Source organism: Apodemus sylvaticus, chromosome 7 (genome assembly GCF_947179515.1).
Source record: "Apodemus sylvaticus chromosome 7, mApoSyl1.1, whole genome shotgun sequence".
Taxonomy (NCBI): Eukaryota; Metazoa; Chordata; class Mammalia; order Rodentia; family Muridae; genus Apodemus; species Apodemus sylvaticus.
The window spans coordinates 2,446,239-2,474,208 of NC_067478.1; the positions used below are offsets into that span (position 1 = coordinate 2,446,239).

General features: G+C 49.7%; 2 protein-coding genes and 1 long non-coding RNA gene across 6 annotated transcripts; 2 read left to right on the forward strand and 1 right to left on the reverse strand.

The window, feature by feature from the left end:
* Window positions 1-316: 316 nt before the first annotated feature.
* Ss18l2 (SS18 like 2) lies at window positions 317-7,927 on the reverse strand. Of its 2 annotated transcripts, none has more exons than XM_052186943.1 (4): window positions 7,606-7,914; window positions 2,918-2,987; window positions 2,670-2,746; window positions 317-602 (listed from the first exon to the last, which is right to left on the reverse strand). In XM_052186943.1, exons 1-4 carry the CDS (start codon window positions 7,812-7,814, stop codon window positions 515-517), a joined length of 444 nt encoding a protein of 147 aa, XP_052042903.1. In that variant the 5' UTR covers window positions 7,815-7,914; the 3' UTR covers window positions 317-514. The 2 variants fall into 2 exon arrangements, with proteins under 2 accessions (XP_052042903.1, XP_052042904.1); XM_052186944.1 differs by having other exon boundaries at window positions 507-602; window positions 2,637-2,746; window positions 7,606-7,927.
* On the forward strand, window positions 7,752-27,679 carry Sec22c (SEC22 homolog C, vesicle trafficking protein). 3 transcript variants are annotated; one of them, XM_052186942.1, is made up of 7 exons: window positions 7,752-7,838; window positions 13,461-13,669; window positions 15,844-16,007; window positions 17,717-17,896; window positions 19,812-19,930; window positions 22,158-22,223; window positions 23,223-27,679. In XM_052186942.1, the coding sequence occupies exons 2-7, from the start codon at window positions 13,488-13,490 to the stop codon at window positions 23,421-23,423; spliced, it is 912 nt and encodes a 303-aa protein (XP_052042902.1). In that variant the 5' UTR covers window positions 7,752-7,838; window positions 13,461-13,487; the 3' UTR covers window positions 23,424-27,679. The 3 variants fall into 3 exon arrangements, with proteins under 3 accessions (XP_052042902.1, XP_052042900.1, XP_052042901.1); XM_052186940.1 differs by lacking the exon at window positions 7,752-7,838 and adding an exon at window positions 8,023-8,135; XM_052186941.1 differs by lacking the exon at window positions 7,752-7,838 and adding an exon at window positions 8,196-8,779.
* Window positions 22,249-23,190, forward strand: LOC127688373 (uncharacterized). The gene is made up of 3 exons (XR_007978687.1): window positions 22,249-22,804; window positions 22,885-23,024; window positions 23,077-23,190. It is a non-coding gene; the product is annotated as an uncharacterized LOC127688373 (long non-coding RNA).
* Window positions 27,680-27,970: the final 291 nt, after the last annotated feature.

Sequence of the window (27,970 nt, forward strand, 5' to 3'; positions counted from 1 at the left end):
CTTTGACATCCTGCCTCCTCCTCCTAGGTTGCCTTGGGCTGGTGGTTAAAGTTTTTCCTTCTTTTTGCCTCTCAGCATTGAATGTGCCCTTTGCTTGAATCTCAAGCAGGAGTACTTGCTTCAATCTCTCTCCCTGAAAAGAGACTTCTTTAACAGTTATAAGCTGTTAAAGAAGAAAAGAGGTGAAAGAAAGGAGAAAATAGGGCTGTGTGAAGATGGCATTAGTTTATGTGGGATACTGAGGACAAGTGTGTATTATTATTACATGTTATCAGATAATTAAGCACTATTGTTGATAATGACAATGACACTGCTGTCATACATCTCAGGTCCTCACGGTTCTTCTGTGGGATCTGTTTTATTACTAAAATATTTACAGTAGAATACAGTAGAGTCAGTAGCAAGTTTCTTCACAGTCTAAAATGAATGGGACTTTTTGCCCATATTCTGAGCAGCTCTGTTTCGCCGGAGATAGGTTCCATTCAGTCACTCCTCATTACAGCCTCCTGGAAGATTACTCCACTGCCTTTGTGAGACTGCCTGTGTTGGCATCTGCGATGGTAGCTAAATAAATGAGATTTCTATGTAACACATGCTGATACCTATGGGTAAAAAACAAAAATTAGACGCTTGTTTTTACTCGCCAGGCAAGCTAAACCTACCCACTGAAGTGGGACAGCTTTCCCACTGACTCAGTGATGCAGGTCATCAACCAAATGGTCTTTACTATATAGCCTTGGCTATCTTCAAACTCAAGAGATCCATCTGCCTCTGGCTCTTCAAGTATACCACCACACCTGGCTTTACCAACCTTGTTTAGCTTAGAATCTTGGCCATTTCCACTCCCACATCTACCCCTCCAGGTCAGTAACTATGCCCTTTTGGCCTGGACTACCACAGCAGTCTCCTCATCCCCATGGTCTATATTGCAGCCCCACTGCATTCTACAGAGCGGGAGGGACCACAGCAGTTTAAATCAGGATCCTGTCATGTAACTGTCCTAAAGCCCTTAAAGATGCCATCTAATTCCTACAAGGTCTTATGTGGTGGGGTCTCCAGTCCCTTCTGTGTCCTCCTGTGCCTTTCCCGTCACTGAAACCGGAACACAAGGCCCTCCTTGGTATGCCTGAGGATATCCAGCTCCTTTGGTCTTATTTCTGGGGCTCAGCATTCTCTCAGTGTTACCTTATGAAGGACACTCTGCACCCTGTCTTCTACCTACCCCACCTGATTTCTGCAGTGCTGGAAACTGAACCCAGGGCTTCCTGTATATGATAGGCATGCCCCGACTTTATTCCATTTAAGCACATATTCTTTTTTTTTTTTTTTCTGTCCCCTGAGACAGGGTTTCTCTGTGTAGCCCTGGCTGTCCTGGAACTCAGTCTGTAGATCAGGCTGGCCTCTAACTCAGAAACCTGCCTGCCTCCCAAGTGCTGGGATTAAAGGCATGTGTCACCTTTGTCCAGCTAAAAACACATATTCTTACATGTCTATTATATTTTTCCGCTCTGGTTCTAGAGTCTAGAATGTCAGCTCCACAGAGAGTAGGAATCTCTTGTGCTTCTTATTCACTATACATTGTTTCCTCGTCTGTAGTACCACTGCTGGGTATGGTGGTGCATCTTAGTCCCAGCACATGGGAGGCAGAGGCAGGGGAATCTCTGACTTCACAGCCAGCCTGGTCTACAGAGCAAGTTCCAGGACAGCCAGGGGTACATAGGGAAACCTTTCTCTCTGTGCATTTGTGTGTGCACAGGGGTAAGAGGTGTAGAATAAAGGAGACCCTTGTATGACCAAAGTAAGCACATGACACAGCCATTGTCAACTGCTGGCCACTCAGGAAGTCATTAGACTTGAGAAATACAACCTCCTCAATGTGAAAAAACAGAATAAATGTGTAGGATCTTTGCACAAGAGTCAGTATATCAAAAAAAAATATGCTGCAGGCATTCTCTAAACATGAGAAAAGTATTATAAAATGTAAAAAGGCAAACCTCAAATGCTGATGTCAAACATAAACACCACAAAATGGTAATCCTGCTATTCCATTAAGATACTTAGAGAAGGGCTGTAAGTGACTTTTTAAGAGGCAAAAAAGGAATGGGGTTTTACATATATTTAAGTAATAAGCATTTTCTATGAGAAATGGGGCCTAGAACTTGGACCAAATTTAGGGTCTCAGATTCTGTTTCTTCCCATTCTGACATCCGATAAGAGAGTGCATTCTATCCTGAATTAAACTGGTATAACGTAGAAAAATCCCTTTGTGATCGTGTGTATCTCCCACAGATTGCTGGTGAACCAAACGGCCTGACTACGTTGGGGGGATGCAAGTGAAATCCACGAATAAAGAGACCATGCTCTTACAGAGTCTAGTTTTGGGACCCTTTCCTCTGTGACCAGTGGACAGGGTTTTCTGTGAAACCCTGACAAATTCCAGGTTCTATCATAAACTGTCAATAAGGTTTTGAGTAGTTAAGTAAATAACCTTTAGAGGGCGCAGCACAGTCTTGCTACATAATCTTAGGGGGCCATCCGGCCGCAGCCAGCCCAGTGCAAGGATTACAGGCGTGCAGCAAGCACCATTCAAGCCAAGCTGCCTCTTCCGCACCTCCCTTTTCTCGCCGGCTCCTCACCCAGGGCTGCCGCACGTCCCCAGTGGCACTTACTGGACGCACTCGTTCGCTCGGCCCTTGTTCTGATACTCCACGATACAGCGGATCAGCTGGTCATTCTCCTCCAGGAGCTGAAAGATGGGCGAGGAGGAAAAGCAGGGGGCTCTTAGGAGGAGGTCCGGGGCAGGGGCCGAGCTGACTCTGCTCCCATTCCTTCCCCGGCCCCACCACAGGCTATCCCCACCACGGTCCGGCCCCTGCAGGAAGCTCCTGCACCAGGTCTCGGGCTCGCGGTCGCTTACCCGCTGGATAGTCTCTTGGTTGACCTTGGCCTTGCCGCGTAGCCAGTCAGGAGCGAAGATGACGGACATGCTGCAGAAAAAAAAAAAAAAAGAAAAAAAAAAAAAAAAAAGCTCGGAATCCCGAGCAGGGAGTCCCTCGAGTCGCGCGCTGCTGACGTAAGCCTGCGCCTCCCCGGCGTGGAGGCGGGGTGTTAAAGACTCGACGCTAATTGGTGCTACGTGGGGAAAGGCGGGGCGTCGCCTTTGATTGGACGCGCGAGCTCGCTCTTGTTCTTGCGTAGTCTGTGACGCTACTTTAGGGCCAGGACTTTGCTGATGATTGATGGCCAAGGGCTGGCTGGTTTCTCGGCGTGGCTCCCCTGTCCTTAACCCTTCTAGTTCTGGAACAGTGGGAACTGAGAAGCTCTTTCCAGTCAGATCAAACTGGAAAGCACGGATACTAGCTTTCCTCTTATCCTGGAAGATACATGAATGTGCCTAGAGTATTTCTGGGCAGTAAAAATGAAAAACAGCGTGTGAGGCAGGGGCCAGTGGTTAAGATCATCCTTGCCTGCTCTTCCAGAGGACCAGAATTTGATTCCCAATTCTAGTGGCTCACAACCATCTGTAGCTTAAGCTCCAGCAGATCTACTTAAGCTCCAGCGGATCTACTGCCCTCTTCTGGCCCGCACAGGTACCCAAATAAATGTGGCAAACACACCTGTAACACATGAGTAAAGGTTTATTATGAAATCGTATTGCTTGTTGCTACCCTAAAAAGGACTAGCATTTTCTTCATTTTACAGAACGGAAAATGGATGCATTTCCTCGAGTCTTATTGGTCAACGAACTTCATTCTTTTTGTTTGTTTGTTTTTGTTTTTCGAGACAGGGTGTCTCTGTATAGCCCTGGCTGTCCTGGAACTCACTTTGTAGACCAGGCTGGCCTCGAGCTCAGAAATTCGCCTGCTGCTGCCTCCCGAGTCATGGGATTAGAGGCATGTGCCACCACTGCCTATCCCTAGAGGGAAGATCTTGAGAGCTACCCTAGAGCTTCGTTTCTTTGCCCTAGAACGGGTTTGCCCACCCTCATTTAGGCGTATAAAGCAGCAGCTTCCACCTCATTCCGGGCATGAGGATCCAATGAGAGAAGTTGGGGTGAGCTGTCTGTGTGGGGTTGGACTCATAGATTCTTGCTTCTCAAGTTCCAACATCAGTTCCTCCCAGAGATTCTACAGAAGACAGGATGGGCAGAGTGGGGTCATCAAGAGCACACACCTTGCTTAGTACCACTCTAGCCTCAGTAATTCCTATTTGGAGGTAGAGGACTGATTTCAGCAGGAGGTATATTCGAGGAGGGGCAGATATAGGGGGCAGGGAAGAAGTCTCAGCATGAAGGTGTGGATATCAGGGACACCTGCTGGATGCAGGAAGGATCCAGCTGAGGCTGGCATTATGTGTGGTGCAGATCCACATGACAGCAGCATTTACAGCCCAGGAGGACACTGGTGGTGGATCAAAGGATGGTGCACAAGGGTGTCACTATGTCAGAAACAGTGTGGTAAATGTGATCCCCTCTGGACTCCCAACCCACGGGAAATGACATGAAAATTTTAAAAGAATTAATGAATAGAACAAAGCATGGTGGGCAGTGCGGGAGGGAGGAGGCATGAGCTGGAGGGGAGGACAGAGATCAAATGTCTAAACTTATAAATAACTGGACATGGAAGTTGTCTGTGGAGCTGTAGAGATTGTGGGGATGGGGAGCTGAAAAGGCTTGCTTGGAATGTCACCTCTGGAGAAGACAGTGGTCACAAGTGGTCAGTGCTTGGAGATGTGGACTGGGATTTTAGGCACTACACTTTACCCGTTTCCTATTTCAGTCTATGGTAGAGCCTAAGACTCACCAGATGTGCCAGACAGAAGGTGAAGGAACATTCTACTCAAATCACTCACGCCTCAGATATTAATATCCCATGGCTTCATCACATTAAAAAAATATCTTGTTCATTTATTTTGGTTTTAAGACAGTGTCTGGAGTCCTGTGGTGGTGGCACACGCCTATAATCCCAGCACTCTGGAAGGCAGAGGCAGGTGGATTTCTGAGTTCGAGGCCAGCCTGGTCTACAGAGTGAGTTCCAGGACAGCCAGGGCTATACAGAGAAACCCTGTCTCGGAAAAAACAAATCCAAAAAAAAAAAACCACTGTCTGGGACTAGAGAGATGGCTTAGCGTTAAGAGCACTGACTGCTCTACCAGAGGTCCTAAATTCAAATCCCAGAAAATACATGGTGGTGCACAACCATCTGTAATGAGATCTGATGCCCTCTTCTGGTGTGTCTGAAGACAGCTACTATATAATAAATAAATAAATCTTTTTTTTTTTTTAAGACAGTGTCTCACAAAGGATGACCTTGGGCTTCTGATTCTCCCTCTGTATCTTTTGAGTGCTGGGACTCCAGATGTGGTTATGGTGCTGAGGACAGATGTCAAGGCTTCACTCACGCATGCTTTACGAACAGTCCCATGCATGCATGCTCCGCAAACATTCCCTCATGGGCACCACATCCCAGCCTGGAGTTCTTTATTTTTGCTTTTTAAAACATTTTGTTTAGATTTATTTCTGTGGATGAATGTTTTGCCTGCATATGTGTATGTGCACCACATGCCTGTCTGGTGCCTGTGGATATCAGGAGAGGGTGTTAAGTTATCTAAAGTTACAGATGTTTGTGAGCCACTGTGTGCACATAGAGAGTCAAGCCCAGGGCCTCTGCAAGAGGAACAAGGTGATCTGAAGTCCTGAGCCAACTCTCTAATCCCCCTGATTTTTTTGAAATAGGGTCTCTGTAGTCAAACTTGCCTAGGATTCACTATTTCACTGAGGCTAGCCTCAGATCCACGGCAGGCTCCTCTGCCTGCCTCCTGAATCTGGTGAGTACTGATAAGACAGGAGTAAGACACCACACTCTTGTCTTAGGGTCTTACTGCTGTGAACAGACACTATGACTAAGACAGCTCTTATAAGGACAACATTTAATGGGGGCTGGCTTACAGGTTCAGAGGTTCAGTCCATAATCATCAAGGCGGGAACATGGCAGCATCCAGGTGCTGAGAGTTCTACATCTTCATTTGAAGGCTGCTAGGATAAGGGTCTTAAAAGCCCACACCCACAGTGACACAACTACTCCAACAGAGCCACACCTTCTAATAGTGCCACTCCTTGGAACAAGCATATATACACCATCACAACTGCTAAATCCGGAGTTTTCGTTTTGTTTTTTTTTTTCAACTTTTTGTTTTGTTTTGTTTTTTGTTTTTCCAAGACAGGGTTTCTCTGTGTAGCCCAGGCTGTCCTGGAACTCACTCTGTAGATCAGGCTGGCCTCGAACTCAGAAATCTGTCTGCCTCTGCCTCCCAAGTGCTGGGATTAAAGGCGTGCACCACCAACAACTGGCTAAATCCCGGAGTTTTCAAGGTCTAGTTCCAAATATTCTCTCTCTAGACAGGGCACACAGTGGATAGTGTATTGGGCTCCTTCATGTTTTTCTCCTTGTGAATGTTATGAACTAACCTTGTTGAGGCTTGTTAAAGACCAGCCCTGACTTGGCATGGGAGGTAACCATGGCATGACTTGAATACCAGAACACAATAACGCCCAAAGGCCATCTTAGACTGTTACAAGTCTTCCTGTGTTTGTTTTGTAATTTGTCTGTAGTTACATAAGCCCTGTTTCCATTTCCACCCACAAGAGAAATGCCTTTAGAGAAATGTTTAGAAGTCTCTCATGTAACCCATCTACCCAGCTGCTAGGTTGGCACCCACTGTAGGCTTCTCCAGAGACACGGAAAGGATAGGCTATCTCTGTCTATATGATGAAGGAAGGCTTATTAGGAGAATGTGCTCCTGTGGTAACAAAGGCTGGGAACCAGGGGTACCAGTTCTGAGGTTTACTGACTTACACTTAGCCTCAGAAACAGGAAAGCTGGGACTGGGGATGAAGCCCAGTGGGTAATGCTCTTGTCTGGAAGGCAGGAAGCCCTGCGGTTGAGCTCCAGAGCCACACAAGCTGGCTGTGGAATCACACATCACTAATCCCAGCGCCCAGGAAATGGAGGTAGTAGGATCACCTTCAGAGTCACAGTCGGCTACACAGTGAATTCAAGGTCAGCTTGGGATACGCAAGACCCTGTCTCAAGGAATAAAAATGAAGTGTCGGCAAAGCTGATGGTGCAACGTTAGTGAGAAGCCGAGGTCCTGAGAACCAGAGACCGGGACTCACTGATGGGAGTTCCAAGGAGAGCCTGGAGTTCTGAGAGGATGGCAGGGCTGATCTGGGGTTCTGTAGCTCAGGTATTCTATCAAAAGAGATACATCCTCAGCCCCACAATGTACGATGCACAAGCGAATGTCTCTGAAACACACCAAGTCTCCTTTGCCCAACCGCCCTGAAAGTTGGGGAAGCGTTCCCTGAGCCCCTACTCCAAGACAACTAACTGTTCCTGTAAATTCTCTCTGGAACCCATGCTTCTGCGAAGCATGTCTCATGTTTAGACACCGGCGCTCCTGCCTGGTTCCTTACCCTCTTGTCTTGATTCGGTTTCTGTGTTCACACTTGCTGTGTACAGAGTGAAGTGGCACACAGCGGAGCTCAGCATTTGTCAAAACAGTTTAAGGGCCTAACTTTGCTACCCAATCTCCCTCCAGCCTCACCGCAAGGGTGTGTTGCTCGGGGATCGGACTTTGGCACCTCCTCCAGGCTGGCAGAAGGCTGTGCTCTTCGGATCCTCTATCTCGAGCCTCCTGCCCAGCTGCGTATCCTGCAAGAACCCTCGCCCAGGGAGTGTCACTCCAGTCTCACGGGGCCTAGACGCCTCCGGAGAACAGTCCTGTCCGCTCCGGGCCAGGCATCGAGGGGACATCGGAGCCTCTTCATACCGCTCGAGGTGACTCACACGTGGGACTCCAGCCCTGCGGAGGAGACGCTGGCGGAGGGGAGCAAACAGGGGCCAGCCCCGGGTAGATTCACGCAATTCCCGGGTCTAAACAACTGAACAGCAGAGACGCCCCACGATTGGTCTGTTTGGGTGTGAGCGTCGCTAGGCAGCAGCGAATGGGAGCTCACGGTGTGCGCATGCGCACCACATTCTACCTCCTGCAGCCCGGCCGCGGGTAGCCTGCACCCCGCCGGCCGCCGGGGTGGGCTGCGGTGGCCGAGGCAGAGGTCGTCCGCGGGGGGCGAGGTGAGGTTAGCGGGTCAGGAGGGCGTGGAGAGGTGGGGTCGGGGTCCAGGCCGCTGGGCTGCAGCCCGGGCTGGTGGGACTGCGCCGAGGCCCGGCCCCCTGCATGGTGCGTACCTGCTGTGATGCTGTGCCCGCTGCCCGGGGCGGAGCCGAGGCGTGTCTCGGGAGGGCGGGGCAGTGGTTCCCGTTTTTCTGGGACTGAGCTCTAGTTCTGGCATTTGCTCTATTTGAGAGCAAACTTTCCTTAGCTGCTGGTGTTGCAGGACTTGGCTTCTTCAAGGCCTGGTCACCCCAACTTTCTTGGACTTGATAACCCGGGACAAAGAACCTGCGGAGCAGGGCGGGGGTCAAGCCTGCAAAAAGCCAAATCCGGGGAAGGAACTGTGTTGCCTCTGATGAAAGGAATTGGTACAGTTTGCGGTTTTGTGAAGCAGGGCCCCATGTAACTCGACTTTGGCCTTGAACTTGGGATCCTCCTGTCTCCACACCACAACCCCCGGCCCCCATGTTCTGGGATCACGGGTGTATGGCCTCCATGCCCAGCTCAGTAGTGGTGTAGCTGGTTGACGAGATCAGAGAAACTAAAGCAACCCTCAGCGCAGAGCCAAAGTGTCTGTAGAAGTCCACACAGAGCATTTATTCAGGTAAAGAACCTGTCAGGGAAATGCAAACGGGGACAGCTTTGAGTGGCCGATTCAGTGGCTCTGCAGCTTTCTCGGGAAGACCGTTGTAGACAGATCCCTAGAGATACCGCTTAAATGTTGTATGGACAACAGAGAGGACATCTTGAGGTCTCATAAAGAATTTCAGATCAAGCCGGGAGTGAAGGTGCCTGTCGTTAATCCCAGCACTCAGGTGGCAGAGTTAGGGTCAGTGCTTGGCCAGACAAGACAGCTGACTTTAGAGTATAATACACTAGGTATGGACAGGTGGTTTTATTTTATTTTAGAGACAGGGTTTCACTACGTAGCCCTGGCTGGTCTGAAACTTACTGTGTAGACGATGCTGGCCTGGAGAGCTGCCTGCCTCTTTCAAGTACTGGGGTTAAAGGTGTGTGTCACTGACCTTTAACTCCAGCAGTTCACCCACCCCTTAGTTCTTTTTTAGACAGGCTATCCTGTAGCCTAAACTGGCCTTTAACATGCCACTGAGCTGGGGGTGACTTTGAACTCCTGACCTTCCTACCTCCACTCCCCAAGTGCTTATGAGCATAAGCCACCACACTCTGCTTTAAAAAAAAAAGATTTATTTTATATATGCTAGTTCACTGTCATTGTCTTCAGACATACCAGAAGAGGGTGCCGGGTCCCATTACAGATGGTTGTGAGCCACTGTGTGGTTGCTAATCGAACTCAGGACCTCTGGAAGAGCAGTCAGTGCTCTTAACCGCTGAGCCACCTCTCCAGCCCCCACAATTTGCTTTTTAAGGGGCAGTTGTAGGGCCCCTTCCTCTACCAGCAAGTCTCTGATTAGAGCATGCTAAAAAAAAAAAAAAAAAAAAAAAAAGCAGAGTCTCACTATAGCCCAAGCTCTCAGGTGCTAGGATTACAGGTTTGAGACCCACACTGCCTCTGGTTAGGTGTTAGCAGTACTGCGGTGGAGAGGTGGAGAAGGGGGTCTTCGGAGAGATGATGGCTGTGAACTTTGAGGTTTGGTATGAAGGTCCACATGCCATAGAAAGGATATGGAAGTCAGAGATGGAAGCCTGCTTCTTCCTCCTGATCCTTAGCGTTCTCCTCACCTGGGATGGGGTCCAAGGAAGAACGTAGTAGCACTATCTCCTCGTTCCTCTGCATCCTGGGAGATTGGGCTCAACCCATTGCCTGTAGTGGCTTTGTGTTTGTGGAGATCTGTGCACGTTCCCCTGTGTGCCTCGGATAATGTCTGCATTAATTATAACATCTACATACAGTGCTGTGTGTAAGATTGCTGCATATCGCGTTGTTTTGGAAATCGTGACAAGTCTACATATCCACAGATGCAGTTGGGTTTTGTTTTGTTTTGTTTTTTAAGAATATTTTCCATCTGAGGTTGGTTGCATCTGTAGGTGCAGTACCCAATATAGACCTGAGCTGACTGAGATCAGTCTTTTTGACTAAGGCCAAATGCAGGGGGATGGCCTTGATCCTCTTCCTGTCCAGGTCAGTTCCCTTCTGTTTTCAGCTCTTAGAGATGCCATAGTTGACCTCAACGCCCTCTGTATCCCATCCATAAGCAACCTGGAGCCTAGAGGATCCCAACTGGGGCATCGGGTCTCAGATCTTGAATCGGAGAGTGAATCCATCATGGGCTTCCTGTCCTCTTAGCATGCCCTCTCCCTATTGGCCACCCCGCTTGCTTGCCTTCTGTAGCTGTCTTCAGACACCCCAGAAGAGGGTATCAGATCTCATTACAGATGGTTGTGAGCCATCATGTGGTTGCTGGGATTTGAACTCATGACCTTCGAAAGAGCAGTCAGTGCTCTTCATTGCTGAGCCATCTCTCCAGCTAGAATCTCTTTGTGATTGGTCTATACCTGATTTCCAGGGTTTTATCTGCACTTAGTAGGGCCTGGAAAAGCCTACTCTGCACTTCGGAACAGAGCGGCCACATCGCCCCTACTCTCCCCTTTTCTAGTCTGAGTTTTGGAGTTGGGGTTTCACTCTGTGGTCCCAACCGATTTTGAACTCAGGACTCTCCCCCCTCAGCCTCTGAAGAGCAAGGACAACAGGACTATAGGTACGCCCTCTTACTAGGGAGTAGTTTGCACTATGGCCCCAAGTTTACAAACATCAGTCCCCACAAAGATCAGCCTCCCTTTCTTATAAACTCTTCTTCCTTCCTTTGGAACTGTGATTGTTTGCTTGCGTGCGGAAGTCGGCCCTGGGGGCTTTGCACAGTAGGTGGATGTTCTACCTCTGAGCTATAACATCCCACCCCAACATGCAGGTTACTAAAGAGAAATAGTGTGTAAAAGCTTTGTCTCCATTAAAACTCTTCCTCAGCTGGGTGTAAGTCCCTCAGCGCCTCAAGCGGCTGCGTCTCAATCCCTTAGACACGGGTGACATATCCAGAATACCACCTTTATTCAGTCATCAGAGTTAGCTTGAAGGATTTAAAGGTTTCAGTCTTGGCAGCTCTCGTACAGCGGGTGGGACAGAGCTGGAAGCAGCTGGAACTTTGAATTACCCTATTGAGGACAAGCAGGTTTGGTCAGTAAAAGCCTTGTGGGTAAAGGATTACTGTCACCTGCAAACCCATTTCCTCCTTGCAGTCTGTCAGGGTGTGGGTCTGTCTTAACCCTTCTGCTGTAGCTTTGATTCATTGGCTTTCTCATTTTTCTTTCTTTCTTTCTTTCTTTCTTTCTTTCTTTCTTTCTTTCTCTCTCTCTCTCTCTCTCTCTCTCTCTCTCTCTCTCTCTCTCTCTCTCTCTTTCTTTCTTTCTTTCTTTCTTTTTGATTTGGTTTTTTCGAGACAGGGTTTCTCTGTATGGCCCTGGCTGTCCTGGAACTCACTCTGTAGACCAGGCTGGCCTCAAACTCAGAAATCCACCTGCCTCTGCCTCCCAGAGTGCTGGGATTACAGGCGTGTGCCACCACCACCTGGCTCATTTTTCTTTCCTAGTACCACATGAGACCATACTGACCACATGAGGCCTTGTTAGGAGTTAGTGTTTTGAAACCCAGGGTTGTTCTGTTCTCAAATTGATCTTTTGTTCTTCCTCTGTCTCAGTTAAAAACATTTCAAAAATGTTTTTTAAAAACCAGTTCTGTTGACCTCTGCGTGCTCAGTGCACTTCTCTTCTTTCCTGGAACCAGTCTCTGCACTGGCCTTGCAAGGCTATGAAGCCCACAGTGCCCTCTGGTGGCCACTGGCTATGCAAGGCTATGAAGCCTACAGTGCCCTCTGGTGGCCACTGGCTATGCAAGGCTATGAAGCCTACAGTGCCCTCTGGTGGCCACTGGCTATGCAAGGCTATGAAGCCTACAGTGCCCTCTGGTGGCTGGCCTGGCCCTGCAGGAGCAGCAGTGACTTTGAAACTTGGCTTTTGTTCTTAATGTAGTAGATGTGCTAGACCCCGGGGCATGAGAAGTAGCTGTCTGACAGAGGGCAGGAGTCAGACCAGTCTGGCAAGCCTGGAAGGTTTTGGGATGAAGGGGTTGAGATCTCAATTGCTGTGTGTGTGTATGGGTGTGCGTGAGTATATGTAGGTGTGTGTAGGTGTATGTGTAGGTATGTGTGTGTATAGGTGTGTGTGTGTGTGCAGGTGTGTGTAGGTATGTGTGTGTGAGTATATGTAGGTGTGTGTAGGTCTATGGTAGGTGTGTATGTGCATAGGTATGTGTGTATAGGTGTGTGTGTGTGCAGGTGTGTGTAGGTATGTGTGTAGGTGTATGTTTGTGTAGATGTATGTGTTTACCTGCCCGAGAAAGGCATGGGTGACTAGAAGACAGGAGTGGTTTTGGAGTAAGGCTGTCTTCCTGGCCTGTGCCGCTGGTGTATCCCATTGAACAGAGGGCCCAACAGACAGGGTCGCAAAGAGGGCTGCGCTGCACGGAAAGCCCAGTCAGAGCTGCTTTGGCCACCAGGCCACCCTCGGAGGCCAGCCCTTGCTGGGCTGACTCATACACAGATGCACAGGCCCTGTCCTATCCAGATGTGCAGTGGAGTCAGCGGGGAGCCCAACCCCCGCGGGCTCTGTGGCCGTGCTAACTGGGTTTCCGTCCATCATGATAGGTACACGGCCCAGATCTATTTCCTGTTGTTTCTTGATGTGTTCACACAGCATGGCCAAATGTTTAATATCTTACCATGGTGTGATGTGCTAACTGACTCCCTTCAGCCATCTGCAAGGGCTCAGTCATCATCTTGGAGACTGACTGGCTTTGTATCAGGCAGCAGACATTCCGGAGGATGTGCTCTTTCAGCTCCGCAGCTGCCTTCCGCCTCTCCCTGCCCCCACCACGACAGTGCCCAGACTCAGGCACACCCCTCCATTTTCTAGAGTGGCTATTGAACTGCTTAGCATCGTCTTCCCTGGGTAACCTGACACACACACACTGCTGTTGGGTCAGGCACTTCCTGCCCCTTTAGGGCCCTCAACTCTATAACCTGCTGCTGCTGCTGCTGCTCCTGCTCCTGCTCCTGCTCCTGAGTCCTGCTGGCCCCGCCTCTTTCTCCATCCCTTTGTCCCTTGTCGCAGTTCACTTAGTTCTGGGAAGGAAAGCCTTCAGTAAAGAGGAGAAAAAAAGGTCACAAATGAGGGAGGGAAAGCGTTGGAAGTGGCACAGGAGAGACTGTTTGCGTTTCCCGGCCTCACTGACACAGCATCTTTCCTTTCCTCAGGTGTCCTCATGACTTCTCTCTCGGACCATGTCCATGATCCTTTACGCCAGCGTTGTTCGGGTGAGGGACGGCCTGCCCCTCTCAGCCTCCACTGACTTTTACCATGCCCAGGAGTTTCTGGAATGCCGGAGGCAGCTCAAGACCTTAGCCCAGAGGCTGGCTCAGCATCCAGGCCGAGGCTGTGCAGAAAGTTGTGACTTCCGTATCTAGTAAGTAAGCGCCTCTCCGGGACCTGAATGTCAAGGTGGTGCTGCTGAAGGCAGCTTGGGCAAAGGAAGGTTCAGTCTCTGCAGTCAGAGGCTGTGTACACTTGGGACAGGCTAGGGAAGGAGCGGTGTCCATCTTCAGAGCCCTGAGGCAGCACCCGCGTGTGCGGACCTTCTCCCATGGGCACCATGGGCACCCTTCAGCCATTTCATTTCCCACTTAGGTACAGTAGAAGGAAAGAGATGGGAAGAAGCTACAGGGAAATGCCAGTGAGGAAAGAGGAGAGAGCGGGGGAGCCCAGACACAGGAGTTCCCTCAGCCGTGTGCTTAGACTGTTAGCCGAGGATGGCCCTGAACCTCCGATCCTCCTGGGAAGCCCCACTCTAGGGTGGGTGCCAGCAACGCTGCTGCTAGAGGCCGTGGATGCTTCGCACCCTAATGACTTCCCTGTGCTTTCTGCAGCCTGTGGCGCACTTGGCAGGGTCAGGCAGGTCAGGCTGGGTCACGTGTTTTACAGAGAGGAATTGAGGTCAAGCGACTTAACCCAGACTCCATCCAGCGAGTGAGTGGCTGCCAGAGCCAGGATTTGAGGGCAGCCAGTTGTCCCCAGGTGTGCTGTCCACGTGCTCGGTCCTTTCTTAAGACTTGAGGCAAGAAGTCCTCAGGGGTGAGACAGGCTTAAATAGCAGAGTGGCTTGTTACAGACTTTACACCTGGGGTTTTACGTATGTCTCTCTCTGTTTACCAAGTCCCTCTTGTTCCCTTTTTATTAATTCTTCTAAGTGGCGAGAGAAGTTGGGGTCATTTTAGGCATTTTAGGGCAACTTGGTCTCAGAATCATAAAGGAACTGGAAGGTGTCAGCCATGCTGTGTGGAAGGCTGAAGGGCGCCGACAGGCAGGCGGCGGGTGGTGGCGGGGGCCTGGGCTGTCAGCCGCAGAGCAGACTCACTTGAGATGCCTCCTCCTCTTCCTCCTCTTCCTCCTCTTCCTCCTCTTCCTCCTCTTCCTCCTCTTCCTCCTCTTCCTCCTCTTCTTTCTCCTCCTCCTCCTCTTCTCCTCCTCTTCTTTCTCTTCTTCTTTTTCCTCTTCCACCTCCTCTTCTTCTTCCTCCTCCTCTCCTTCCTCCTCTCCCTCCTCCTCTTTCTCTTCTTCCTCCTCTTTTTCTTCCTCCTCTTCCTCCTCCTCTTCCTTCTTTCTCTTCTTCTTTTTCCTCCTCCTCCTCTCCCTCCTCCTCCTCTCCCTCCTCTTCCTCCTCTCCCTCCTCCTCCTCTCCCTCCTCCTCCTTCCCCTCCTCCTTCCCCTCCCCCCTCCTCCTCCTCCTCCGAGCACCTTCTGCACAGCTCCAAGAAGCCGGTCTGTGCAGGACATCCTTTTCCTGAAAACCCCTACGGCATCACAGTCAAATCTAAAAACCAGGATGGTAAAATGTTTTACTCTGTTGGTTTTTTTTGTTTTGCTTGTTTTTATGGCACAGTGGTGGACCCCAGTGGCTTGTTCACACTAGCAAATATGTGATGCACATGCGCAAATGTATACATAATGCGTGGTGCACATACAAATGTGTGAGCACACAGGTGCACCTAGATGTGGTCGTTCAGAGGCTGTGGCATGCATGTGGAGGTCTGATCGCAACTTTTGGGACCTGCTACTGTCCTGTCACTTGGTGAGGTCAGGCATCTCTTGTTTCTACTGCACTGCATATTGTGATCTAGCTCACCTATGACCTTCTAAACAATTCTGTCTCTCTCTCCCCTCTTGTGCCAGAAGCGGTTGGAGTGCAAGTGCATGCTACCACATCTTTAATGTGGATTCTGGAGCTGAACTCGGGTCATCAGCCTTGGCCGCAAGCTCCACTACTTCCTTAACCATCTTAGCAGCTTCAGTCTTTTCTTGAAAAAAAAAAGATTTTTTATTTTTTATTTTATGAGTGTGAGTGCTTTGCCTGCATGTATGTGGATGCACCAAGTCTATGTCTATAATCCTAGGAGGCTGAGGCAGGAGGGGTATCAGCTACAGGGTCAGCCTGGGCTACATAGTTTGATGCCAGCCTGACCTGCAATAGTGAGATCTTGTTTTTAAAGCAAAGAAAATAAAAAGACAAACAACAACAAGGAAGACGAGGTGGGGTTGCTCAGTCTGTTTTCCTGGCAGCTCAGGAATCTCCTTCTCTTTCAGTTTTTCATCATCGGGGGACGTGGCCTGCATGGCCATCTGTTCGCGACAGTGCCCGGTAGCCATGGCCTTCTGCTTCCTGGAGGCCCTGTGGTGGGACTTCATAGCCTCCTACGACACCACCTGCGTCGGCCTGGCCTCGCGGCCCTACGCCTTTCTCGAGTTTGGTTTGTATCTGTCTTTCATGCTTTTCCCCACCCATATGGCATCATGTGGGTAGAAATTGAAGTGTGGGTTTGGCCTTACCCATCAGGAGAGCCAGGGCAGGTGTGAGCACATGCCGTTGGTTTCATGGCGGTGAGAGTGGCCGTGGAGCTTACCACAGTGGCTTTCTGTGTCTTCAGAGTCTGTGGGGAGGTGGAGGAAGGCTGAAGCCTGTGTAGGCTGCTCACCACAGGCCCCTGAAGCTGCGGTCAGCAAACCACAGCCTGTGTAGGCCAGAGTTGTGCTGTATGAATCAGGACTGTGATGCTCTGCCCAAGACAGGGTCGCCCAGGAGCCTGATGTGTTTAATGTCTTACACTTGAAGAAAGCTCTGCTGATGGCAGTTTTGGGCAGAGCCTCTGAGGGAGTGTGAATGACCCTGGAAGACGAGAGTGCGTCTGACTTCTGTGGTGATCGCACGCTTCTGCCCGAGTTGTCGTTTTTCCTCCATTTTGTCAAACATCGGGCTATAACAGTTTGGAACAGAGAAAGATGTGATCCTTCCGTCAAGCAGTCTGACTAAGACTGCTCTGGAAGAAAACATTTTTGTTCTAGGATCAGCCAGAAGGTTCTTTGTGATCCCAGGGCTACAGAACGCAGCCCGACAGTCTTTGGCCAAGAGTGGTTCATTTCTAGTTCTAGGGCACTGGTGGCAGCCCTTTGTGGAGGGAAGGGAGGGGTTCGAACAACCCTTTTAAAGGGGTCACCTAAGACCATCATATATATCAGATATTTGTATTGTAACTCACAACAGTTGTTGCGAATGCTTCCAACTTCACTTATTACACTTATGAAGTAGCAACAAAAATAAATTTATGGTTGGGGGGGGTCACCATGTCAGGAGGAACTGTATCCCGCAGTGTTGGGAGAGTTGAGAAACCACTCTGGAGAAGAGAGGTGGGCAGTGAACTCTTGGTATCTGGGATGGACTAGAACAGGAATCTGGAAGTGTTTGGCACAATCAGGCCATCTGGCTGTGACTGCCAGAGCCGGCACTGTCCCTCAGTGGCCTGGGGCCTGGGTCTGTCACCTTCAGGAGCAGGAATGCCCAGCTGTGGGGTCGCACTGTGGGAGGCAGACCTGGGAGGCAGACCTGGGAGGCTTTTGTGAAGCTGCTGCCCTGGACCCTCCTCAGGGTGGCACTGAGCACCCTGGGCTCTGCCCTCCACACCAATCAGAACTTAAGAAAATGCTGCACTGGTTTGCCTGCTGGCCAGTCTCATAAAAACATTTCTCAACCGTAAAGTTCCTTCTTCCCAGATGACTCTAGCTCATGTCAAGTTGGCAAACACAGCCAGCACACCTTCCAGATATGCCTTCCCAGCTTGTACAACAGAGCCATATTTATTTGTGATTTTTTTTTAAGCTTTTGACATGAAACCGTCAGGAATAGCCATTCCCATTTCTGAGCTTAGAGGCAGCCTGACGCGGCAGGACCAGTGCCTCCTGCCGACTCTGGGGCCCCGAGGGCTGGCAGCTTCACTGCAGCCACGCTTTAATTATTCTTCTTTGAAGAAGTGGATCCGACTAGTGTTAATATGTACGCAGCAGTCACCTGACCTCCGATAACTGACTCCGTTCGGAATCTGACTTACCAGTTGCTTAGCAACGGGCGCTTCGCTTCCCATCCACACGGTTCTGACGATGCTCAACTTGGCCCCTCTCTCTGCAGACAGTGTCATTCAGAAAACGAAGTGGCATTTTAACCACATGAGCTCCCCCCAGATGAAGAGTGGCTTAGAGAAGGTCCAAGAGGAGCTAGAGCTCGAACCTCCAGCTGTCCTGTCCCTGGAGGACACAGACGCAGCAAATGGCATGCTGAACGGCCACACCCCGGTGCGCCCCGAACCTGGTAAGTGCCTGGTATTCTCTGACGAAGATGAGGGGGTGCATGGCAAATAGGGTTTCTCCCCCCACTAGAAATGGACTGGTTTGTTAGGGTCATATCGGATATGTTCGGAAGAATATAGATGGACCCCATTTCCAAACGGTTTTGTTATAAAGGACAAAACCAAGCCAATGTTACTGTTGTGAGCGAGGCTTGCTTTAAGGAAGCAGTTGGTGACATTCTGGAGTTTCCAGGCTGAACATCCGGGAGGATGTTCAAGGTGAAACTCACCGGCTGTAGTGTCCTCGGAACCACGCTATCTATTGGAAGGCACTCATCGGACTGTACAGGTTCCCCTTGACATCTGCATCACTGGGCGCCTGCTCTGGGAAGCCCTGGCACTCGTGTTGGAAGAAGGCTGTGGGGAGAGTGTTTATGTGGCATCTGAGAACCCTGCAATGGGGGCAGTGACGTGGCTGTGGGTAAAGCCTTCTGGCCAATCCCAAACTCCTGGGTTTGATCCCTGGAGACCCCATGATAGACAGAGACTCCTTCTGGTTGTCCCCTGACCTCTGCAGACAGGCCAGGGTGCATTGACTGCCAGAGCTGCCTATGCCGTAACAATCTAATGTTTTTAAAACTTCTGTACTAAACTCATAGCTTGAAACGTAAGTGGCATATTAAATTTGTGTTTGTGGCATATTAATTGCCTGTGGCAAATTAAAATGGTTTTGGCTTAATGTGTTTAAACCAGTAAATCCCATGATTGGCTCAACTGCTGGTGAGCAAGCGGTTCCAATTTATGTTGGGGGACGCTGGGCTTTTGGAGGAGGAGACTGGATAATTGAGCCCAAGTTTGACACCTTTGTGACGTATGTTTTTTTTTTAACTACTTAGACAAGAGAAGCAATCCTGAAAGTGTCAACTTGCCTGTCTGTCTAAGACATTTTACTGTGGTTTCCCTCACCTTACTGTCCCGAGGCTAGAGGCCTCACAGGTAGCATGTTCTGTTTTAACAGGAACTCGAAATGCTCTGTGAGAACTAACACACTAACAGTAGGCGCTAGCTGGGCTGTGGCTCACAGGATGTGTGTGTGTGTGTGTGTCTGTGTGTCTGTGTGTGTGTTGTGTATGTGTATTATGTGTTGGGAAATGTCAGGACCAGAAAGGATGCTCTGGAAGGGGCAGGACAGGAGACCCAGCTGGACAGCATCTGTGAACCAGAATCCCTTTCAGTTGTGACCTCTGGGAAACAGCGAGTCTGTTCCCGTTATCAGCCTGGCCACAGTTGTAGTATAGACATTCAAACTGTTCTTTATTAAACACCTCCTCTTCCTGGGTATTTTAGAATTTAAAAAGTTATCTGCTGTGAATAATTCTGGATACCCACATGACACTGAACAGTGCCTGTAGTGGAAAAAGAGTAGAGCAGTTTACAAACTGAAGACTGAGGTGGATGATATCGGTGCTTCTAGAGTCCTGACAGCCCCGGCGCCGGCATGTCAGCCTGACCTGTGGGCATGCAGCAGTGGCTGACTCTGGGCTGGACCTTGTGTCCAGAGGGATGCTTCCCAGTGTCCCTGATGCTCACATCTGCTCACCTCACAGTGTCTCTGCGCCTCACTCCAGGAACAAGTCTCCCCTGGTTAAAATAAAAAGGGGATTAAGTACTTCTGTGCTTGACCCGAAAAAGGCCATTTATTTATTTATTTACTTATTTATTTATTTATTACTTTATTTTTCCTGGAAGAAGTTTGCCTCCGTTTCTGAGATCCGCTCATTTCTCGCTTGCCCGCTAACTTCCGCCGCTTTGTAAACGTGTGCATTTGTGGTCTGTGTTTAGCATGTGAGCCCGTTAGCAGAGGTCTGTTAGTGGTCTGTTCATCTCTCTGTCCGAGACGGTTCTCACAAGACACTCTTCTTTCTGTTCCTTGTGAAGCTCCGAGCCTCCGGATGAAGCCGGTGACAGCTCTGGGTGTCCTCTCTCTTGTTCTCAACATCATGTGCGCGGCCCTGAACCTCATCCGCGGAGTTCACCTCGCAGAGCATTCCTTACAGGTGACCCCCTTTACAGGGTGGTTTGTTGGGTTTGGGGGGGCAGTGTTGGGGATTGATCCTGGGACCTTGTGAATACTTTGGCCTGGACTTTTAGCCCAGAGCTACATCCCCAACTCCTTTTACAAGTGACAGAAACTTACAATGGGAGGCATTTGGTTATCAGACTGTTAGTGTTTTGTTTTGGTGTTGGTTTTTGTTAAATTTTTTGAGACAGGGTTTTTCTGTAGCTGTTCTGGAGTTCACTCTGTAGACCAGGTTGGCCTTAAGCTCATCCACCTTCCCCGAGTGCTGGGTACAAAGGCATGTGTCACCGCTGTCTGGCACCGGTAGGTTTTATGAATGTTAAAATTTGAAATACGACAGTTTAGAAATTTAAATCCAAAGCTGGACATTGCAATGCTTCCCTGCTGTCCCAGCACTGGGGAGGTGGAGGCAGGAGGATCGAAGTCCAAGCTCATCATCAGCTGCATGAGTTCTGGGCCAGCTTAGGATATCAAATAAAGGAATAAAATTAAAAAAATCACTCGGTGTTGTAAGTTGAGTAAATCTGGAAGGGTCCCTTTTGTGACTGCCCTTGGGAGTGCTGGGGTGGTGCTAAGATGCAGACGGCTTTGCTGCAGGAACTCTGGGCTGCCTCTGTGCCCTCCGGACCACCTCTGTGTCTTGTGGGCCACCTCTGTGCCTTGTGAGCCACCTCTGTGCCTTGTGGGCCGCCTCTGTGCCCTGTGGTGCCCTCCGGGCTGCCTTCGTGCCCTAAGGAATCAAGGTTGCATTAACGTCAAGATGCAGGTTGGATTCTGACACTGTCCGGTTCTAGGAAAAGATGTTGCTATTGTGTGATGTGTGGCAACAGAAGCCTCTCCTCTCCGTCAGAAAGCCACATCCTGGGCTCCAGTGAGCATTCCTTTAGTTGGCCACTGATTTGGGGAAGCCACTTTCTATTTCAAAGCTTTAAAAAAAATATTCCTTTAAAAATATTTTGAGAGCCACGCAGTGGTGGAGCACACCTTTAAGCCCAGCACTTGGGAGGCAGAGGCAGGCAGATTTCTGAGTTCGAGGCCAACCTGGTCTACAGAGTAAATTCCAGGACAGCCAGGGCTATACAGAGAAACCCTGTCTCGAGAAACCAAAAAGAAAAAAAAACTTTTTTGAGAAGTGTTTCAAATCCTTGACAAAGGAATAGAATTATTATTAGCTTAAGCAGGTAGTTGCTTTTAAAAATAAAGCTGTAAGGTTTGGGTAGATTTTTCGTAGATTTTTTTTGTCTCATATTGCTTTGGGTATTTTTTTTTAAATCTTACTTGTCTTTTGCTTGTATATTATGGTTTCTCTGTGCATGTTTGTTTGTGTGTGTGTGTGCATGTGTGGGGGTGTATGTGTATGTGAATGTGTGTCTGTGGGTGTGTGTATGGGTGTGGATGTGTGTGTGTGTGCCTGTGTGTGTGTGTGTGTGTATATGCATGTGTGCTTGTGTTTATGTGTTTACTGTGCTTTTTGTCCTTTTCTCTGCATGTTTGTTTTTGTAAAGAGAGAAAGTATGACATTGGTTGGGTGGGGAGGTAGGAGGCTCTGTGAGAGGGAAACTGTGATCAGAGTACCTTGTATGAATTTTTATTTTAAAAAGAAAAGGTAGAGTCACAACGCTCACAGCAGTGTTCTGTTCTGTGTTGACTCGAGAGTAAGGGGCGGTGGCTGTGGGTATTGAACCCAGGACGCTGATGTAGACCAGCTCCTTTGAAGAGCAGGGTCAGGCCTGTGTCAGGAGAGTGGTAATGTGATAACTGCTTGGCTGCTCACCACATCTCATCCTTGACCAGTGTGTGGTGTGGATCAGGCACTTGCCAGCTGTTTGGTGTGAACTGGGGCCTGGCTGGCAGGGTGGTTAAGGTAGATCCTGCCTTGAGGTCCTCATGGCACAGGGCAGGGGCAGCATTGGGGAGGAGACAGGGCCCCGGCCAGGCGGCAGGCACTAAAGGAAGCTTCACAGAACAGATGAGAAGGATTTTGAGGGCTGCAGGGATGGGTGCTCATTCCCTGGGAGGACGTATCATGGAGGCCTGCGACAGGAGCATGTAAGTTCTGTCTAATCATTGAAAATGGTTGCATGCCAATGCTGGATCTGGCTGGGCGTCACTGTGCAGTCAGTCACACCAGAGAAACGAGGGCAGCAGACTTGGTGCCACAGTGATTCCTGTCAAACCTTTCTTCTGTGCCTCTGTCTGTTCAGGTTGCCCAGGAGGAAGTTGGAAACATTCTGGCTTTCTTCATTCCTTCCGTGGCCTGCATTGTCCAGGTGGGTGCAGTCCCTGGCTAGGGACTTTTCAAGACTGCAGGCTAGTGCCTGAGGGGACCGTGACACTCAGTGTGGCTGAGACTCAGGAGAAACCACAGCAGGAACACATGACTTTCCATGCTGGTTCATTCAGCTATCATGGTCCCGGAGGAGGACCTCACAGGGAGGCCACTCAGTCCTGGGAGGGTCTCCCTACCTGGTCTGCTCCATACTGCATCTGTCTTCCCTGCATTTGCAGTCTGGACACCTGCCTGTGTGTCTCTAACATCCCTCCTCCTGTGGCACCTGTTGCATTCTCTTTTGAATCTCCTCTTCATCCAGTGATTAGCAGCAGCTGGTCCTGGCTTTGCTGCAGCAAATTTAGTTAATAAGTGAATGCATGCAGGTGTCAGTCAATAAGTGAATGCCTGCAGGTGTCAGTCAATAAGTGAATGCATGCAGCTGTCAGTCAGTAAGTGAATGCATGCAGGTGTCAGTTAATAAGTGAATGCATGCAGCTGTCAGTCAATAAGTGAATGCATGCAGGTGTCAGTTAATAAGTGAATGCATGCAGGTGTCAGTTAATAAGTGAATGCATGCAGGTGTCAGTCAATAAGTGAATGCATGCAGCTGTCAATAAGTGAATGCATGCAGCTGTCAGTCAGTAAGTGAATGCATGCAGCTGTCAGTCAATAAGTGAATGCATGCAGCTGTCAGTCAATAAGTGAATGCATGCAGGTGTCAGTTAATAAGTGAATGCATGCAGCTGTCAGTCAATAAGTGAATGCATGCAGGTGTCAGTCAATAAGTGAATGCATGCAGGTGTCAGTAAGTGAATGCATGCAGCTGTCAGTTAATAAGTGAATGCATGCAGCTGTCAGTCAATAAGTGAATGCATGCAGGTGTCAGTCAGTAAGTGAATGCATGCAGGTGTCAGTGAGTGGATGCTCTCAGCAGCCTGTGCCTGACCTGACTCGAGGCTGCTGCTCTCTGATTGGATGTGCTGTGGTCTCATTTCAGTGTTATCTGTACCTGTTCTACAGTCCAGCCCGGACTCTGAAGGTGCTGCTCATGCTGGCCTCCATCTGCTTGGGCAATGCCTACCTGCATGGGCTGAGGAACACCTGGCAAATTCTCTTCCACGTAGGAGTGGCTTTCCTGTCTTCATATCAGATCCTGACCAGACAGCTACAGGAGAGGCAGTCCGACTACGGAGTGTGATTAGGGCTTCCTGCAGTGGGTGATACCTTTGATTTCCCCCGCTGTGGAAGGACAGTCTGTTTCCACTCCTGCTTCTCAACTCCACCTCAAACCTCCATCCCCGACGCTCCCAAGGTCACAGATCCTGGCAGGTGCAACGGAGGACGGGGGCTGCTGGTTGTCAGTCCTGGTCTGTGTGGAACGTTGGTGGGGAACCGCCAGCCAAGCGCAGGATGGGGAGCTGGAGCAGGAGCCTGCTCAGAGAGCATCTGTGGTGGTCAGAGTGGCTGGAGCAGGAGCCTGCTCAGAGAGCATTTGTGGTGGTCAGAGTGGCGGCATCTTGGTCTCCTAAATCTAACAATAACTGCAAACCTCTAGATTCCATAATGGTAGATATAGTAACTGGCAGGTGTCTGTGAGGAAACTCTTCAAAGTTGCCGTCTGTTTGTGGGCTCAGTGTAAGTCCAGTTTTTCTTACGGTGTCAGCACAGGGTAAACGAAAGCTGGAGAATACGACTCACAAACACAGCTAGGTAAATTTTGTTTACGTTTTCTTGATAACTTGTGTTCGACAAACTTTTGGAATATTTAAATATATTTTGGATATAAATTGAAGCTCATTCAGAATGAAGCAAACTTAGGCTGAGAAAATGCCAAGGAAGTCCAAGTTTATTCAAATTACCTTTTACGGTGGTGGGCTTTATGGGTACAGATGTGGTTTGTATTTATTTGCAGAACCTATCTGAATTATGTTTGGATTAATAACCAGTATCACTGGGTCACAGGCACATAGGCACCAGCAGATGTGGGGGCTTTGGGGTCCTCTCAGAGGGGCAGCGTGGAGGGGCACGCCAGGGTTTCAGAGGTCCTTGACAGAAATGGGGAATTCTGCTGTTATCCATAGCGTTGCTGGAGCTGTGGCCTTCTTGAGAGGCCTCCCGAGTTAATGACTCCTCCTTGACTCCATAGAGCATCTTAACTAGACCACATTTTATGGACAGGCATTAAGTAGGTGTTAACACTGGAAAGCTTTGTGTGACTGGCACACGCTCTGTAAGGCTGCTATGGTGTGCTTCGAAGCAAGAGCCCCCTGTGTCTCCAGTGTGGGTATCTGGTGGTACTCAGAAGCCATGTTGGGGTTCACCCCTCTGGCTTGTTCTTGGAGTGTACCCACAATTTTGTGGGTTGGCTCGTGAGGCTCCAAAGGTGATAGCCCTATTTTGGTAGATTTTAAAGGAGAAAACCATCCCAGAAGTTATGGATTATTGGGGAGTGCCAGAGCATAGGGTTGGAGAATTCTGTTCAATTTCTGGGTCTTACTGGTGCCCTGTGTCAGTCAGCCACCAGGTGTCATTTCAGGAATGAGGTTATGTGACTCAGAACTGGATTGAAAAAGTATCTACATTGTAATTTTCCTTCCTTATAAGAGAATTTTCTATTTTTAATCAAATCTGCAGTGTCTGGGTGTGACTGTCATATTGACAGCATCCTTGGGTGTGAACTTCAGCCTTCTGTGACTGTTGATCTCACATCTGTGTAACACGTCAGCACACATTTGTGTATGCCGTGCGGGAAAGTGCTTACCCTTCCTGACAGAGAATTTTGAAGTGGGAAAGAGAAAGGAAGAGGAGGAAGAAAATTCTTTTAATTCAAAGCACACATTCAAAAAAATTTTTTAAAAGTATTTTAAAAAAATCAGCCTAAAACAATATTGTTTTCCTCCTAAGCTCGTGGGGTTCCATGTTGCTCTGTATCTGGACACCGCACACACTCTAGGTTCTGAGCCTCTGGTTGTCAGTCCTCAAGCGGTAACAAAGCAGTCCCTGAGGGCGCCTCTGTTACAGACACTTCACTTGTCATAGGTGCTAGCAAGAGTGTTTGTCGTGCTTGGTGACACGGCTTGTGACATATCGAGACAAGGTTCCAAACTGACTTAGAAGTGGAATGAAAAGGAATCCTCAAGGGAACCGGAACGCACAGAGAGTCCAGTTCAGAGAAGCCTCACCTCCCTGGAGGAAGAAGCTAAGGACAGGAAGGGAGTCCCAGGGACACCCCCCCACCCCCCACCCCCACCCCCGGCTTCCGGTGCCTTGGTTCAGGCTTAGGTGTTTGTAGCCCAGTGGGGGACAAACTGGTCCCAAGGCAGGAGTGTTTCTTTGCCTGTTGCTGACTGCTCTTCCAGAGGGCGCCGCTTGCCCAGCGGCTCATGGGAAATGGTACAGAGCTTGAATGGAAGGCTTTCCTGTGGGAGCAGCGTGGCTGGGTTGGCTTAGGCAGAAAGCTTTTGTTTTGGGTTGCTTTCTCCTCAGGGTGCCTCGCCCTGACAGGAGCTCTACCTGGCTCTCTTTCTGGGTGTGGAGACAGCTGGGCCATGTGAGGTCGACTTCCCTCTCAGTCCCAGATGGCCGCACAGACCCCACAGAAGTAGCAGGGTTGTGGTTCTTGCTATCCGTGAACCCTGTTGACATGCGCGTGGGCCTGTTACCTGACCCTCTTTCTTTTCTAGTCACCGTGTGTCCCCCCTACTCTGCCTGTTTCCACTCCATCCCAACACTCTGCCTCCAGATGGAGATTCAGGCTCGAGTCTGCGGAGAGACAGGAAGCCTAGCGTCAGTGATGGAGAGGGAGGCAGCTTTGGAATCCTACCCTCTGCCCTGCCTCAGCTCAACAAGCACACTTCGGTAGTCAGCACTGCTTGGGGGTCAAGGGCCACAGCCAGCAGGCCCAAGCAGATGGCCGTTTGGAGCGTAGGAGGTGGGAAGAGAAGTGGCTGTCCATCTGCAAGTGCCCTGGGCATGTCGAGGGCTGCATGCCGCATGCCGCACTTTCAATCCCTTACCGTGCTGCCCCCCCCCCCCGGGGAGCCGCCCATCACACTTCCAGCTCTCTCCTGTGTGCTCGGCAGGACTGACAGTGACTGAGGCTGCATATGTCCAGCAGACACTTGCTAAGTTGTTGCTCCTGTCCTACTGTCTCCCCCAGGTCTGGGGCCACTCCACCCGTGTGCTCTGAGAGCCCAGAATGCTGGAGAAAGAGAACCCAGGGAATCCCCAAGAGATGAGGTGGGGACAGGAGCGCACAGGTCAGCCAACCCAGTGGCCTGGAGGTCAGCTTGGCTTTTCCACTGTGTCACAGTAGGAGTCCCTGCCTGCGCTCCTCAGTGCCATCCGAGAGGATGGCGGGTGGTCACAGAGGGGACTGCTCTACACATACAGGCAGAAGGGGTTCCAAGGCCACTGGGTGTGTGCAGCAGGCATCAGGCTGCACCAGCGTTCAAGCATCTACACCGTGGCATTTTATGGTGCTGCAGTACAAAGGCCCCATGCCTCCCTTCTTTTCATTCCCTGATCTGCCTCATGATTCTGCACACGGAGCCCCTGATACAGTCAGCACCAGTAGACCTGCGTCAAATCCAGGGAAGCTGGAATTGTAGGCTGTCTCCAGTCTCAACAAGGAAATCCCCTGTGCCCCACCACGCCTGGCCACCCAGAACAGGGCTCTCACTCTTCCTCCTCCTCGTCTTCCTCTTCCTCCTTTTGTTTTCTGTTTTGGTTTTCAATATAGGATTTCTCTAGTCCTGGCTGTCCTGGCTGGAACTTGCTCTGTAGACAAGGCTGGCCTTGAACTCAATGGAGGTCCACCTGCCTCTGCCTCCCAACTGCTGATATTAAAGCCACCTCTGCCTGGCTTGCACTGTCACTCGCATTGCTGGGGAGGTAGATGTCATCAGGACAGCTGTGGAAAGGGGCTTGGTGTTCACATCTGGGAATGGCGGGCTAGGGAAATGTCTGGACGCTTGAAGTCATGGGCAGGGCAGTGCCCTCAGTTGCCTTTTATCTTAAGGTAAAATGAAGCCTGTTCTTTCCCTTTGAGCCGTGTTTGCCACGTACATGTGACCTTGATCCTTACACGGATGAGATCCTTTGGTTGCTTCAGGAATGTTATGAGTTCTTTGTATAACTCAGCCTCTAAGATTTGACTTGACTTAACGGACTTTTCTAGGTAGAACATAAAAACTGAGACTAGTTTCAGCAAATCCAGTTACCTCTCCAAGAGTCGCCCTCTGTATGTGCTGCCCACATGATCAGCTACTTTTCCATTGACAACAAAGATCTATTTTGAGTCCATGATGGGTACATCCTAACTTTCACATGCTCAAACTAACACACATGCCAACGTGCAGGTTTTATACAGCTCTTTATATACTGTGTATATTAAAATTAAAATGGCGTGAGGTGGCTTAAGTGTGCGGAGAATAAATCTAAAGTGTTTACTAATGTGTGTGTGTATATGTGTGAGCAGCCTGAATCAGGGTCTGTTTTTCTTGTGGGTCTGAAGTGTGGTCTTGGGAGAGGTTTTTGGGGGATATGACATCCTGATCTGAACAGATCTGAGGACTCGGGCTTTAATACAGGTCCCTAACCAAAAGGGCAGGGGCGCGGCTGTTTTTTGGGCTGGGTAGCCTACCTTCTGTGTGCCTGAAAGGCACCTCAGAGTTCTGTACTAGAGGCGAAGGTTTCATTTCCACAGGACAGCCCTATCAAAGAATGGCCACCAGGAGGCGCAGC

Excerpts from the sequence above, each read along its gene's own strand:
- Ss18l2 (XM_052186943.1), bottom strand. The coding sequence starts at position 7,814 with ATGTCCCCTCGATGCCTGGCCCGGAGCGGACAGGACTGTTCTCCGGAG. Across the intron at positions 2,988-7,605 it reads CCGAGCAACACACCCTTGCG|CATGTCCGTCATCTTCGCTC; the intron begins GTGAGGCTGGAG and ends TTTTTTCTGCAG. Across the intron at positions 603-2,669 it reads CGAGCGAACGAGTGCGTCCA|GTATCAGCATGTGTTACATA; the intron begins GTAAGTGCCACT and ends TTTTACCCATAG.
- Sec22c (XM_052186942.1), top strand. The coding sequence starts at position 13,488 with ATGTCCATGATCCTTTACGCCAGCGTTGTTCGGGTGAGGGACGGCCTG. Across the intron at positions 13,670-15,843 it reads AGTTGTGACTTCCGTATCTA|TTTTTCATCATCGGGGGACG; the intron begins GTAAGTAAGCGC and ends CTTCTCTTTCAG. Across the intron at positions 22,224-23,222 it reads CCGTGGCCTGCATTGTCCAG|TGTTATCTGTACCTGTTCTA; the intron begins GTGGGTGCAGTC and ends GTCTCATTTCAG.